Source organism: Struthio camelus, chromosome 3 (assembly GCF_040807025.1).
Source record: "Struthio camelus isolate bStrCam1 chromosome 3, bStrCam1.hap1, whole genome shotgun sequence".
NCBI classification, from domain to species: domain Eukaryota; kingdom Metazoa; phylum Chordata; class Aves; order Struthioniformes; family Struthionidae; genus Struthio; species Struthio camelus.
The window spans coordinates 108,183,287-108,199,312 of NC_090944.1; the positions used below are offsets into that span (position 1 = coordinate 108,183,287).

General features: G+C 42.0%; 1 protein-coding gene across 1 annotated transcript; it reads left to right on the forward strand.

The window, feature by feature from the left end:
* The first annotated feature begins 464 nt into the window (after nucleotides 1-464).
* CALM2 (calmodulin 2) lies at nucleotides 465-14,306 on the forward strand. Its single transcript, XM_068939595.1, has 6 exons — nucleotides 465-745; nucleotides 5,326-5,356; nucleotides 10,808-10,951; nucleotides 11,032-11,138; nucleotides 12,037-12,172; nucleotides 13,411-14,306. The coding sequence occupies exons 1-6, from the start codon at nucleotides 743-745 to the stop codon at nucleotides 13,437-13,439; spliced, it is 450 nt and encodes a 149-aa protein (XP_068795696.1). The 5' UTR covers nucleotides 465-742; the 3' UTR covers nucleotides 13,440-14,306.
* The last annotated feature ends 1,720 nt before the right edge of the window (nucleotides 14,307-16,026 follow it).

Consider the following 16,026-nt stretch of genomic DNA (forward strand, 5'->3'; position numbering starts at 1 on the left):
CCGCTCATCACACGTGTGCCAACAGCAGCGGAGCACTGTGGGCTCTACCCACCCCGGCACACCCTGCTGCAACGCCTGCCTTTCCGGTGCGGACAAGGTGCTTTCTGGCCCAAACCCCCCACCCACCCTGTGTACGTGTAGGGGCTGGGGGGGGGGAGGGGGCAGCACCCCCAAGCCCGCCGGGCCGGGCCGGGCCCCGCGCACTGCGGGCGGGGGGAGGGGTAACCGCTTCCCAGCCCAGACTGTGCATGTCCAAGTGACGCATTGCAGGTACGAACCCACCAATCAGCGCCCTCCTTCTGCAGTCCCTGCACGCCTCGGCATTTTTTTTCTAAAATCCTCCTCCGCCCAGAGAAATAGTCCCCCCCAACTGGCCTTCTGCTCCCCCTCCCCTCCCCTCCGCGCCGCTTTGCAGGTGCATGCCGCCCCTTTCCCGCATCTCGCCCTCTGCTCTGCGGGGGCTCGGGGGGGGGTGGGAAGGGGGCACAGCTGGGCTGCGGGAGGGTCTGCCGTGAAGAGCGGGAAGAGCCGGGACTTCTTTCGCATGTTCGTTCACTGAGGGGGAAAGGGGAGGGGGAGGGAGCGGCGCGGAGCGATCCGGGCGGGCTGTGAGGAGGTTTATGAGGCACTGCTGGCGGCCGGGCAGGGCTCAGTGTGAGGCGAGCCGTAGAGCGGGCGGGTAGCTGCTGTGCTCCGTGCAGCCGTTAGCTTCCACCACACCCCACAGCCAGGCCGAACCACCATGGTGAGTGCGTGGGGATGGGGCAGCCGCAGGGCTCGGCGGGTGCTGGCTCTGGGTGCGTGGCGGCGGGGTCGCTTTTGGTGGGGTGCGGGAGGAGGAAGAGGGGCGCATGTCGTTGAGCGGGTGCGGGGAGAGGTCGGCTGCGGAAGGGTGGGGGTGGGGGAAAGCGCCGCTTGTGCGGCTGGTGGGCTCCGGCTGGCAGCGCGGGCAGGCTGGGGTGGAGGGTCCCGCTCTGAGGCGCCGTGTGCGTAGGAGGAAGTGGTGGTGGACGAATCCCGCCCGGGTCCCTTTCCCGCCCTGGGGCGTTGGTGCGGATTCAAAATTCAAACTGCCATTCGGTTTGAGCGCCATGACGGTTTGTCGGGGTGTGTGTCGGCGGGGGGGGGGGAGCGGCAGATAACGGTTCCTCCTGGGAGGAGACCCGCGTGGGGGGTGCCGGGAGGGGGAAGGAAGCCTGCCACGATGGCACCAGCTCCACTTTCTTATCGCTTCCTTCCCCCCCGCCCGCCCCCCCCCCCCGAGCCGGAGCGTGCGACTGAATGGGGCTGGGGAGCCAGCGTCGCGGCAACTGGTGCTGCGAGCGCTTAAGATGTCTGGCTCGCTAGCGAGGTGTGTTGCGCCTGGTAATAATGCAATGCGGAGCCCTGCAGCTTCTGAGCAGCATGATGATGAGGGGCTGGCTGCCTCACTGCACCATCTCCCTCCTTGCTAGACCTGTTGTCAGTTCACGTTGGAGCTGCTCTCTCCCCTGCCGGTTTCATCACACTGCCTCGTTGTCGGTGGCTCTATTGAACAAGGGATTTTTGAACTGCCCTTTTTTTTCCCTCCTGTTTTGGTCACTGCGATGGACAGTACTTTTTTTTATCAAGCCCGATTTATTTTTCGTAGCAATACTTTTGTTTAGGATTTGAATCAACTCTGTCGAATTAGAGGACATTGAGTGGAATTGGAGGATTGTTTTTAATTTGGTCTAAAGGATATGGGTTTAGCTTTTTTGATTAGAAGAAGTGGATATTGAAATGTACAAAAACAATTCTGTAACTAAAGCAACACTAGTGACCACTTAGTACTGTCTGTGCATTAAGAGAAGATGCAGTATAGTGGAATTGCCTCTTCATTCATTACATGCTTTTAAGGAAGCAAATCGCCATGAGCTCATAAGGATCCATCTTTCACATTACACATTAACTTTTAAGCTCTTTTTCAAATGTTTTCCTTGATGGACAGTGAGGCAAGGTGAACAGAAGCCTTAATTTGATTTTTTTTTTAACTTGAGTTATGAGCCTATACAGCAAACCATCTATAAAGAAAGCAGCGGATTTAGCAGTAGAAGACTTTCATATTGCTTTTAGTCATCTTCTACAGAACCAAAAATGGAGTATCTTCAAGCAAGATCTGTATACAAATGGGTGTGTCCAGAAGCCAGAGTGGCATTTGGATGTGGTTATAGTTAGCCCTGACAGACCAGACCGGCTAAACCTGTGAATATATGTTGTCCAATGCTGCATATTCTAGCTTGAGCAGAAGGCTTTGCACTTGAAGTTAGCCAACATATATATCATAAGCATTTCGGGCTCTCATGCTATTTTGTCTAATTTCTGTTTTTCAGTTAATCTTGCCAGAACAGAACTGTTCAATTTGATCTAACACCTGTGAAATATAACAAAACACCAAGTTTTGGGGAAGAAACAGTGTCATCTGTTCTGTGATTTTTTTTTTTGCTGGTAGTTCTGTTGGGCAGTGTTGGGCTTGGATCTGTTGAGGGTCTTTTGAACTGACTGCTGCATAGCAGTTTTGATTTAAATGAAACACTTCCTCCAGAGGCTCTGTGTGTGCTGCTGAAATGGCTGCACATGTAACAGCTCCCCTTTCTAGGAAGCTGAGATTCTTTGTCAGACACTGAGCACAATCTGTGTAAGGAACAGGGGCTACTATAGTAAAAAATGGCAGTGCTGCAAAGTAGATGAGAAAATGTCTTGTCAAAGCCGTGATGGGTTCCTTGATTCCAGGTTAATTAATAAAGGGGGGGGAACCTATTTGGACACTTAAAATAATAACTACTCCTTTTATTTAACTATTTCTTAACTTAACTCTTCAGAAGATGACAAAGGAGGAGATTTTCAGGTGGATCTTGACAAAGGGAAGGGGCTTATTAAAGCTTCTGCAGCATAGGCAGGTTATGGTTGTAACTTAGATGTTTAAATGTATGTTTCTGAAGCTCAATTGAATTACTGAGTGCCTGCATATTACCACATGTATGTTGCCAGAGTAACTATCTTAAAATCAGGAAGAGGAAGTTGTAAAGGCCCTTATAAAAAGACTACAGTGGCCTGTAACTTCCATGTGTGGATCAGGGCTGATATGTGCCATGCAGGTGGATGCAGGTGGATGGCTAAGGCAGCTATGTGGCAGACTGTTAGCTCTGCCTTTTACTGCTGTTGCGCAGCAGTCCCTGCAGAGTACAGAAGGTGTTTGTTCAACCTGGCCCCACCTCCTAGCTTATCTTTCAACTGCCATTTACCTGTGGCTTCTAGTAAGTCTTCATGCTCTTCTCAAACATTGTACCCATTACAAGTACTGACAAAGCTTATCCAGTCTTATGGTGCATGGCTATAGGATACTTTAAGTCACTGGAAGAGTTGGGGAGGAAGAGGTTGGGGACCTGAACAGATACAATAATGCATAAGGTCATGTCTTCATATGTGTTCATATAAAGCAGTATGTGACTCGGCTTGATAACCCATAAGTGTTGACCTGAATAAACTGAGTTCTTGCTACTTAAATCTGATGGACAGCTCTCTGTGGATATAAATATCCAGAAGAGTGTAGCACATGGTTTTCCTCACCTCAGCAATAAAAATGAAATAACACAAAGGTATGAGCCCGTGTTATTGGTACACTCCAGACAAGCAAGAATCTGAGTTTTCTCTTGAGTGACCAGCAGTATGCTTTTATCTCAAAGCTTAATATTGAACAGATGACAGGTTCTGATTAGTCTTGCTGATACTCTTGAATATCTTTTAAAGATGTTGAACCTGTGTGTGAATACTTCCTACAGGTGCAGAAATTAAGTGAGGTATATCCATTAAGCTGTGGTGTATCTATTCACTGCTCTCTTGAAAGTTGCTCACTAGTGTGGCCTGGATTCTTAAAGAGTAGGTGAGCCATAGGCAGTCTAGGAAATGGCTGATTATTGCCTTAATATTGGGTTGTCGCTGTATTGTATGCATAACTTTTCTCTTTTTAAGCAGTTTAGCCATTTATGGCTGCCTGAGGTGCTAATTTCATTCCTGTTGAGTAGAGTAACCAGAAGCTGTAGCTTCTAAGGTTGTATTCAATATATAAATATAATTTGAATTGAAATTAGTCAAGTTAAAGTGGAAAAATGGAACATATACCTTTTCTCAGATAGCATAACTTCTATGTATAGACTAACCTTTTCATAAGGTAAAACTAATGACTGAAAATACTGCCAACTGCCAATATTGCTGTAATTATAATTTGGGAAGCTTCCTGTAAAGGGGTCATCATAAGAGCAGAACTAACTCACCAATGTTTTAAGTGAGTGTGTTTGTGTTTTCTACAGCTTAGTCTTTCAGCCTTACAGTGGGATTCTATGGGGTAGAAAGCTCAAAGGAACCTCTTTGAAGAAACATGTGACCTTGTTGTTGTAACTCAACTGAGACACTCCAGAATTTACTTGAAGAGTCAACTGACTAGGAAATCTAGGGGAAAACTTTTGTTCTCCTCAAATGCTCTTATACTCTCAGAGTTGGTTTGGATTTGGTCTCAAGAACAGACTTGTTTTTATTTGCTGGCAAATTCAGTTGTTTCAAGTGTTCAGTGTGAACTGGTGCTTAACCAATTACAGATCCAAAAATGATAAATCTGATACCGCTCAGTTTTTCTCAGTGGCTCTGTAAACTCCCTTATGCTAGTCAAGTCTATGATGGCATAAAAAAAGTAGTCTGGACAACCACAGTGCAAATGCATTAAAATTACCAGATTGTTCTGAAGCTGTAAGTACTATTTTATGCACTCTGTAGTTCTTACTGCTGGGTCTTGGAACATGAAGCCTCGTGTCCATCAAGGGGTCACCTCATACTCTTCTCTAGAATATTTTTATAATTATGGCTCTATAATTTGGCAGAATAGGTTAGAGCCCACCTCACCTGTGGGGGTTGGTGCCACAGGACTTAAACCTGAAGTGTTTAATGTTAAAGCTGAGACTACTTACCAAACTACTAGTCTGTGGTGATGAGGAGCATGTTTTCTGTTTGGGGTTTTTTTAACTTACCTAGAGTGACTTGCATGTCTTGATGTTAGCAGTGTTGGTTAGGCAATTGTTTATATTCATAGCAATCCTGTATTTGGGTATACAGGATCGGTAAACGAGGGCAGGTTACCAGTTCCTAGCAAGTAATCCTCATGACTGATGGCTTTTGAGCTCTGCTGGTTAAGACTATATTTGAATGTTAACGATAAATCCTAAAGAGCAGCTACCTTGTTCAAAAGCCTCTAAAATCTGTATTTGATCTTGGCTCAAACTTTTGCATGACTATAATGTTCTCTTTTTATTGCAGGCTGATCAACTGACAGAAGAGCAGATTGCAGGTGAGGTTTTTACATGCTGTGTTGATACTCCTGCTTGACCTGGCACACCTTTTAATCCAGTGACAGTCCATGTTATGCAAGATATCTAGTTTTTAGAATTACAGTGTAGAAGGCTTTAATTTGCCAGTAAAATCTTCAGTCCAACAACCATGGATGCAATGAGTCTGATACTGTCCTCCAGAGTAATTAGGTGATCCTCATGGCTAGCTGTTATCAGCTGTGAGAAGACCGCTTTCTTCCTGTAAAGATTATACTGTATGGTACTACTAATGTTGCAGTTTTGTCTAATGAAACTCCTTGTTGAGTTTTTCTCATTAAGGATATCTAATGCTTCAATAGACTGTAGACTCGGGACTCTCTTCTCACTTAGTTAGCACTGCAATGAACTTTGGATAATTTTGTAGTTATGAGAGAAAAATCTGAAGACTTGGAATCTGAAGCACTCTGCATGCTTTTTAGCAGAATGCAAAGCCCTGGAACTAATTTAACTTGCACTCTCCTGTCAGTTGAGGTATCTTGGCCTTTTCTGGCTGTTTCTGATGATAGGTGGAGACACTGGCTTCATGATGGCCAAGGGCTGATAGGCCATAATCAGAAGCGTTGTGTGTTCTTGGACATAAATGTCCTGTGCACTTTTCTGAGAGTCTGATACTGCTCTGAAATGCTTACAGAAACGGGCAGCTCCCAAGCTCTGGTATTGCCCCTCATCAATGGTTTTAGTGTACAGAGAACTACTACTAGTAGCTCAAACTCCTGCCCACGCAGGCTGCACAAACTAGTATCTATCGCTACTTCAGAGGTTGTGTGACCTAAAGCTGCACTATATTGATAACGCAGAACTCAGCCTTGTGAGGGATGTACACTTTGGATTTTGATCTGACAAGTGTCTAGTTATACAGGCAAATGTTAGTGTGCATAAAGTCATGTGAAATGACTTTAGAGGGTCTTCGGATTCAGCTAATCTAATGCTATCCAGCCAAGTACACAAATCAGACTCTAAGAGATGCTGCTGTTTAATAATTGTGTACCTCTTAAAGTCTGTATTAAACCCTGAAGTGTCATAATGACCTGGTTTGTTTTTATCATAATTGCCAAATTTGAAGTGCAAGAACATTCTTCTGAAGTCCAAAAGCTACAGAAGGTAGCTTAACTTATAAGGAACTAGTTATGGCTGTATGGAAAGTCCTTAGTCTATTTACTTGTTGCCATGGTACTGCCTTATGAGTAAGCATGAGCCAAATCTAGTTCAACTTGAGGTTTTTCTGTAAGTGGCCTACGTATCTTATGGGTTTTGTGATCAGTTTAATTGAAACAAGGTTTATTGATTGTCAGTGCTCTCTTTTCGGTAACAGTTGTTTCAGTTCTTAACTGTATAAGCTTTATTATAGCTGAGGATGGAATAATAAAAAGGAAGCTTATTAACATTACCTCAGGGTTAGTCCAAATGTCAGCTATTAAATAATAGTAGTTCTCAGGGCTGACGGTGAATACAAATCAGCTTCTCTTATGTGAACAGGGAATTTTCATCTGTGCAGAAGGAATTATAACTTAGTGTCAGTCTCTGGTGTAAAGTGGTCTGCCACTTTCAGTTCAACTGCAGTGTTTCATTAAGCAAACCATACACCTCTGATGTGAACACATAAATCCACTGCAAGTTTGTTAGGGAGCTCTCCTCAATATTGTTTAGGAAGGGATGAAGCTGTGCTAAGCATTCTGCTTAGTTTTGCTATTGCAGAGCTGAGTCTTCCGTGGGGAAAGGTCAGAGCTGTCAATGGTGTAGTTTGGATTTATGGTACAGACCCTAGCTGTGTGGTAAAGGCTTGAGCTGCTGCTAATCCGTTGCAGCTTCTTTGAAGCAATTTAGCTTTTAACTTGAAGGTGGACTTAAGTAAGAAACCAATGCTGTAAGATATGGACAACATTCACTTCCTTAAGTAGTTAAAGCTGTCACTTCTGCTAGGTTTAAAAAAAACCACCTTTACTTCTACCTTTGTTCTGAAGCACCAGAATACAGTTAAGATTACAGTAAGTTAGTTCATATTTCCTACTACGTAGGCTAACTTTGGAACTCACTAGTCATAAGACTGAAGTTTTTTGTTCTTATAGGTAAGGGTGGAAGATTTCCCAGGATTGTTTTTAACGGAAAATGCTGCTTTTGAGAGTTGGATCCATATAGAATGTGAGCAGGAGTTGTAGCTTCCTTCAGTAAGGATTGAAGTTACCAAGACAAGATAGGTGCCCCTTTGGTTAAGCTTCCCATTAAAAAAGGTAAATAGGCTATTAGATGTGTGTGGTGAGAAAATCTTAAGGATGTTTTTGTCCCAAAACTACTGGTCTGGTGTTTCCCCTGCATGTCAAATAGAAGCCTCTAAACTAAAGTGACTTTCTGAACTAGTAGGCTTGTGCAGGGTGTTCTGTTATGCCTTGTCACTTAGTGCGTTGCAGTTCTCTGGGGATCTGACCCCAGTAGCTATTTAGAAATTACTTCATAGAAGAAATAGTCGTGTTTAGGTCTTGAGCTCCTGGTGGCTGTGAAAAGAACAATTGACGTTCTCCTAAGACTCGGACATAGCTGGCTAAACTGCTTGTGAGTAGGAGTAGTAGTTCTAGCTCAGTGAACATATTAGGTCACTTAAGACTGCCGCTTCATCTGGTGTGATGTGGTGCTGAGGTACCTCAGAACCAATTGTTACTGGACTTATTTTGAGCTGGAGTATTTCAGAGTTAATATTCTGTTGGGCTAACCTTTCTCCTGTGTGGCCTGGAAGTAATCTTTCCCCTTGATGTATTGCTTCCCTTATGAAGAATGGAAAAGCTCAGTCATTGTAAGCTGGCCTGAAGAGGTTGTACTTGGCACTGTGTCCTTAGATGCTTCTGATGGACTGGCCATATCTAAGATTCGGAGAGTTTTAGCAGTTTGATGGGGTGTTGAGTAGCTAGGAGGATTTGCTTTATCCATAACATGGAGTCATAAGGTGTTTCCAAGGCATGGGAGATGTTTATTAAACTTAATGTTGCAGAAACCAAGAATTGAGTTTCTCACTTTAAATTTCAGCATTTCATAGATGCTTTTATTCCACTAGCCATTGCCATAAGTCTTCCAGAGCTATGCTAGGGTGTTCTGAGGTAAGCTATACCTGCTTAGGTTGCAATTCCTATGTTGCTAGTTACTGGAGGTGGTTACTAAAGTGGTTGAAGAGCTAAATGATTGTGTATTAATCATATCCCTGACTTCAGCATTTCAAATAGGAACATGTTGCTGATCTTCATCTAACTTCTCTCTGTATGGATGCGGTTTATAACTCATTATTTCTTAGTCTACAGAATCTTTCACTCAGAGATAGGAGTTGTCCCCTGAGTGATCCATTTCCAGTACTTGACTATACCACTGGATAGTTCTGCTTTCTAGAAAGCAAGTCCAAGTTTTGAAGGTAGGACTGCTATGTTTAAGTGGAGTCACTAGCAGTACTGCCTTATGGTGGGGTTACAGTAACAGTTACCATTCAAGCTGAGGCTGAAGTGGTTAATAGATAATTGATTGAAATAAGTCTGCATCAAGAGTCAAGTAGTCAGGTGTTTGCCCTTCTGAAGTCCTTCAATAACAGGCTATGATCATCCCTACCAAGCTTGACCCAAAAGCCTTTTTCTTGTCTGGTATATAATTTTCCTTCGAGCCTGTTTGCCTCCAAGTTAACTGAAACCGCCTCTGAAGAGGGTTTGGAAGTTCCTGTAGGCACAAGTTGTAGCTGCCTGTTTGGATAGGCCTGTTTCTGCATAGTGCAGAAGCTGCACTCCCTTGAAACTGTTTCGTCCGGTCCTGTAGTAGCCTTGTTCTGAGGCTAATGCACTACATGGCGGGAGTTGGCCTTCAGGATTCTTCATGTGTTAGTGTGGTTTTTTCCCCTTCCCTCTTGATGGGACTCGCTGTGTATCTGCTGTTTTATCTAGTCCATGAACTATAAAAACCTGTTTTTGTAGCTGCATTTTTAACACTCGACAGCTTGTACTCACCTCAGTGTTTCAGAGGATGAAATAAGACTTGAAGCTGTTCATGTGACAATAACAAAACTTATACTGTGACTAACTTTGAGCTGGGAAACCCACCATCTGGAAAGCTGGCTGCTTGGAAATATTGAGAATTTAATTTGTAGAAGAGTTACTGATGTAGAAAAACTAGTCCTCTGAAGGCATGCACTCAGGTGTCCTGGAAGCTGTAGGGATCTGAACTATGCAATGAAGTATTTTTTTTAAAAGACTCATGATTACCTTAGGTTTTTTGCATGAAATCTTTCAGTCCAGTGAACTAAGTTTGGGTGTCTGTGGCCAAGGACAAACAGATGGTGGAGATTAAAATCAACTCCACTTTTGGACTGCCATTAAACATATTGTGTTTGTAATAATATTGCAGGGAACAGTATAGCCATTGTAGAGGATTGAGGCAGCATTGAAACATGCAGTCTTAATGCAACCGGTTTTGACTAATTTTAGTGAAGGCTGCTTCAGGATGTAGTAGGGCTGAAGCAACTTTGAGTAGCTTTTCAGAAATGGGTATGATTCCCCTTGAAGGACTGATTGCGGAATCACTGTTGTATACCTCGATTGAAGAGCCGCAGAAGTCCAATGGAAGAGCATGGAGAAGTTCTTAGCTAATATGGTCAAATGTTAGGAGCTCTTAGTGACAGAAGCACTATAAGCTGTAGTGTTTGGGTACTATTTTTCAGCTTTCTCTTACAGTAGTTTCTTCTTACTTTCTTGTGAGAAAAGTGTCTATAGGAGGAACTCAAGTAAAAACCTCTGTTTGTGATTGTAAGACTGCTCATAAAACCTGAACTTGGTTCTCTTTTACAAATGAAAGTATATGTTCTCTTCAAGCACTTCAACTACTTGCTTAGCAGAAACAATAGTAAAATAAAGGTTACCGAGAATGGGCATGTTTGATTTGAGTACAGACTATGCTGCTAGTAAGTTGAAGAACTGAAGATGCATAAACCGAAGTGCTCTTAGGCTATCATGTTCACATTCACAGAATACTTGGGTTTCGATTCTGTACAGTAATGTGTTTCCAATGTGAAATACCTTTTGGAAACAATTCCTGCCATTGATATGGGTCATTTTAGTTGCAGATAGCGAATCCTTTCAGCCCTGTAGTAGCGTTTCTGGTTCTAGATGGATCTTGCAGTCGTCTGAGCAATTCTGAGGTGGATGACCCTTCTGTGGGTTTTTGACCTTAAAAAAAGAAGGTAGCTGGTAGCCTGGCAGGTCTTTGTCCAGCTGCTGGTGCTTTCATGCTGGCATTGTAATTGTAGGAAACTGAGTTCTGTATTGAAGTTTCGTTAAGAGAAGGAAAAAGTTTTGTAACTTAGAGCTGTCAACTGCAGTGGATTCTTAAAGGTTAAGTGAACTTGATGCTTCAGAACTGAAGGTACTGACTCCCTTTTTGTTGTTGTACAGAATTCAAAGAAGCTTTTTCACTATTTGACAAGGATGGTGATGGTACTATAACTACAAAGGAGTTGGGGACAGTCATGAGATCGCTTGGTCAAAACCCTACAGAAGCAGAGTTACAGGATATGATCAATGAAGTAGATGCTGATGGTAAGATTTTAGTAATAAGTAATTACTTGGTAGAATACTTAAAACCATGTTTATTTTCTAACAAATTGAGTATCTTGCAGGTAATGGCACAATTGACTTCCCAGAGTTTCTGACAATGATGGCGAGAAAAATGAAAGATACAGATAGTGAAGAAGAAATTAGAGAAGCCTTCCGTGTGTTTGATAAGGTACTAAAATGTTTACCTTAAGTCTTCCTGCTGTGAAAACTCAAGAGGACTTCTAATGAACTTTCTTCCTGAACTGAGGGATATTTGCAGTCCTATCATCTAGAATTTCTGGGTTAACTAGTCAGCCTAAAATTCAGTCTACTGTGGGACTGTACCTGAAAGTCAAATGAGCACTTATGTCTCCTGGGTGGTGGTAGTAAGCTCTTACATCACCTTTGTTCATCAGCGCAGCGTACTGTGCTGATGAATGTGGTTTGCTGTGGTTCTAAAACCCTAATAGGAATTGCTTAAATATTTTAAAATGGTAATCCTTCTTTTACTTAGTGTTTACTAAATGCTAGTTGAATCTACAGTTACTCAGCTCTTCAAGCTAGATGTATTTTTAAACAAAATACGTGACTTTAGCTTGGGGGTGTCAGTTTTGATTCTGTAAGCACTATACTCTAGTACTCAGCATCCCAGCTAGGATAGGATATGTCACAGCCTGTGAAGGCCTTTCAGTAGGCCTTCCAGGGAGACCTGTACTCCCATGAAGCAGGTGCAATAAGAAAGCAGCTCCTGATCTAGGAATAAACATTTGAACCAGGTTGTCACATGATTAGCATCTATCATCTAAGAGGTTGTGAGAGATGCTTATTGCTTTGTCAGCAATAGAAATACATCTTGGGATAGGACAGCGAAAGTAGACTGTATTGGATAGATTGTTTCTAATGTCTAGTCTTAGACTAAGAACCTGGACAACACTGAAGATTGCTCTCACTTGCCTTGTGCAAGTGTTTGAGGATAGAGCTATGCTAATTTCTTAGTGCTATAACTTAAGAGTATTTCTCAGTAAGTTTATTCAAATATTTTGGCATTAGACAAGTCTATTCCAGACTCTCTTTTCCCCCCGCTTCAGGATGGTAATGGTTATATTAGTGCTGCAGAACTTCGCCATGTGATGACAAATCTTGGAGAGAAGCTAACAGATGAAGAAGTTGATGAAATGATTAGGGAAGCAGACATTGATGGTGATGGTCAAGTAAACTATGAAGGTAAGGAGCCATGAACTGATCATTTGGGTAGCTGCTTCCACACCACAGTGATTGTGTAGTTGGTACCTACATCAGTTTAAAATTTTAAACTTTCTTATTTTATGTGTATATTTGGTTAGCATACTGTGCTGATGAATGTTGATCTGAAAGCAAACTGGAGAAGGGAATCAGCTGACCTCTAACAAGTCACTAATGTTAATGTTAAACTTAACTGTTAATAAAAGAGGGAAGAAGCCTCTAAAATACCCAATAATTTCAAGAACTTGAGTCAAATTCTCTACTTTAAAACTGTTTCCTGAAGTCAGTTGTAGCATAACTTGTTTTTACTTGCTTCTGGTACTGAAAATTTAAGTCACGGAAGCAGAAGGGCTTCTGTTGGACGATTGCTTGCGGTTCAGAAGCACGAAGCCGGCTTTCGTTTTAGCTTTCCAAACCCTTGAGTAAAAGCATGAGCAAGGGTGTTTCAGATAATACCCCCTTGCTTGTTCCCAGGCTGTAAGTTTGGCTTCACTTAAGACCTTTTTGGTTATAACCTCAGGATGAGCCCTCATCTGAGGGTGAAAAGGCATTCTTGTAAATGAGACCACCTCTATGTAATTGTCCTTACAAACAGGCAGGTAAGGAAGCTTATGTTGAAGAGGTAGGCAACCTTTGTTTCCAGTTGCCCTGTTGCAGTTAACATCCCTTCAGATTCCCATATTCCTTTTGTTACTTAATCTACGGCTCAGCAAGTTATTTCAGGCACAGTAAGTGAAGAATCATAGCTTGTGGGGACTAACTTCCCATGTACTACGAAAAGCCAGTCAAGCAAAACAGTAAGACTTTGAACTGTGTTGCTTTGAAGAGTTTCAAACTAAGGTGATGCCTTGCTTGAACATATTTAACAGATGATGACTTCAGCATGATCTCTTATAGACAAGACAACTACAAGTGTGTGTGTGTAGTTCATAGAGAAACATGAGAGGACACAAATATCTGTCTAGTTTTGGCACTGAGGCTATTCCCCAGTTCAGTGGGGACCAACTCTTCTGGTAAGACTAGAGGCCTTACGCTGTTCAAAAAAGTTAAAGGTTTTTGGGCATGGCTAGTAGAAAAAGGGAATGTCTTCAAGATGCTTTTTCTGAATGTAACTGAATGTAGTGCTAAACACTGTCTCAAAACTTGAGGCAAGTAACTTTTCAGATCTGTAATTTAGATTTTTCTTTGAATAACCCTTATGCAACTCTTTCCTTTTACAGAGTTTGTACAAATGATGACAGCGAAGTGAAGACGTTGTACAGAATGTGTTAAATTTCTTGTACAAAATTGTTTATTTGCCTTTTCTCTGTTTGTAACTTATCTGTAAAAGGTTTTTCCCTTACTGTCAAAGAATATGCATGTATAGTAATTAGAAGGCCATTCCTCCATGTTTTTCTCCTTTATCTTACTGTCATTGTTCTGATTTTTGGAAAATTGATCAAAGTAACAAATGTTGCATGTGGCTTACTCTGGATATTTAAGCCCTTCTGCACATCTAAAGTTAGGTGGAATTGGTTACATGAGGGAACATCTGGGTTGTCTGTTTAAAAAATAGCTTGCTTTAGGAGACTTAGGTGTGACTGATGTAACAAGTTACACAAAGTAAGTTAGGGTTTACTGTGTACTAGCTATTCCTTTGTTAAAGCAGTATGCTGGCTCTAGTTCTCCAGTAATCACGAGATAGTTTATCTGCTTTCTGTGATGGAGGATGAGGACTCTTGCACTCACCTGCAAGATAAAACCATATAAGCAGTACATAGTGAAGTGGCTAGTGCACTGTAAAAATCACTCTCCTAACTTGCTTCACAGTAACTTGTTTGTGGCCATACCTGTAACATGTTGAAATGTGGAGTCTTAACTTTGTGGACGATTGACAGTCAACAATATGAAACTTAAAAGTTGCACTAATGCAAAACGGGTGTATTATCCAGGTACTCGTACACAATTTTTTTGTACTGCTGGTCCTGTACCAGAAAACATTTTCTCCTCTTGTTACTATGCTTTTTAAACTTTGTTTAGCCACTTATTTTCAAAAATCTGCTTATGGCACGATTTGCCTCAAATCCATTCCAAGTTGTATATTTGTTTTCCAATAAAAAATTACAATTTACCCATACTGTTTCAATGCATCCTTGAGTTATTTACAGGATTTGTTCAATACAGTTGCTGCTCTAATGTTTCAGTATGTAGCAGTTTGGTTTGCTTATGCAATGGATTGGCTGTCTTAAAATAGCTTGGAAGGTGAAAACTTAGACCTTAAACTCTGGCCCTTAATGGTATTGTTGACTTGGAGAAGCTTTCTTACTAGTAGTTTAAAATGTATTTTACAGTCTTGTGTGGAGCTTGGTGCTTCAATAAACTTAACGTAGTGACTGGTTATGCCCACTATTTGTAGACATTGTGAACTGGATGTTGACCTAGTTCAATAGTTGACCTAAAATTAAAATTCCTTGTTCAGACAACTAAACCTGTTTGCTTTCTTAATTATTTGGAGTTTATTCCCTATCATCTGGTACATTGGGGTAACTTAATATCACGTCTGGACTTTTCTGAAACTATGCCAGAGTCCTTTGCCTTTCAGGATGCAATCAGCTCAGTGTATATTATAAGAAAAACCTCTTCCCGATCTGCTAATGAGCATGACTGCCTGTAGCACTAGTTTGGGGTCAAAGCTTTAAAACTTCTAATAAAAAATAAAACCCATTTTGTCCTTGGCCAAAATTAAAAGACCTCAACAGCATACCAGAGACTTGTGCCACTTTTTACTCTCCGTGTAAGAATTGGCTAATCTTAACACATGATATTGTTATTTTGGTTGGAGCTTCTGCCTGCCTTTAAACGAGGCACTGGCCCCTGCTTCTGGTAACCCTCACTGGTCCTAGCAGAGCAGTTTGATAATGCGTTACAGCTTATGTAACATCTGTGGGGTATTTACAGTGAAACTGGACAGCTGATAACCCTGATTTCAGAGATGCTAGATAAAATTAATGATCCCTGACCCTCAAAGGCCCTGCTCCATAAGATCTATAAGCAGCTCTGCTGGTCTTCCAGAGGATGCATGCCAAAAGCATTTCAATGGCTAGCCTCAGTTTCTTAGAACAGTGCTTTGCCTATTGACAATTGGATTCAGGAAGTTTATGTAGCCTTAAATACAATATCTGTCAAGGCTTGCCCTCTACAAAATGAGTGACCAAATCAATGTTTCTTATCCACTCTTCATCCTGTGACCTAGCAGGCTGGACATATGACATCTGCTTTTAAACTGGTGCAGGATGAGAAGAATTTGACAGGGTACAAGAACCAACACCTCAGATCCTAAATCTTAGGAATAATGAATGTGACCTTTCTTAGAGGTAAGTAAAGCAAACTAAGACCTGACAAGAGGCTGCATTTGTGTGCCAACCCAATGTCTTGACTTCCAGTGGCCTGGGAATCGTATTTTGAACTGGCATCCTCGACTCAACGTGCGTTTGAAAGTGTCTGAATTGCTAGGGTTGAGAAGAAAGGGAGAGGGCTCTCTGTTATGAGGGACTGCCTTAGCTAAGATAGATGCCTTTTGCACAATGAATAAATTTCCTTTGGAGGAAGGCACCTTTTATTTACTGTTGCATTTTGGTTGCACCCTATTCAGTGTTTGGTCACAAGAATCAAAGATGCTATCTTTGTTTAATGTGTCTGTTGCTGAGGTAATGCAATGGCTGTGTTTTTTTTTTTAGGGTGAGCTCTACTTTACATAGTACTTTAACTGCAGAACAGGAGTAATACTTTTTTCAGCACTTCCTGCTAATAGAATAATGTATCTTTTGAGGTACACACGAGTTAAACGTGGTGGAAGC

Coding starts and splice junctions, on each gene's coding strand:
- CALM2 (XM_068939595.1), top strand. Junction 10,952..11,031: donor CAATGAAGTAGATGCTGATG/GTAAGATTTTAG, acceptor AGTATCTTGCAG/GTAATGGCACAATTGACTTC. Junction 11,139..12,036: donor CCTTCCGTGTGTTTGATAAG/GTACTAAAATGT, acceptor CCCCCGCTTCAG/GATGGTAATGGTTATATTAG.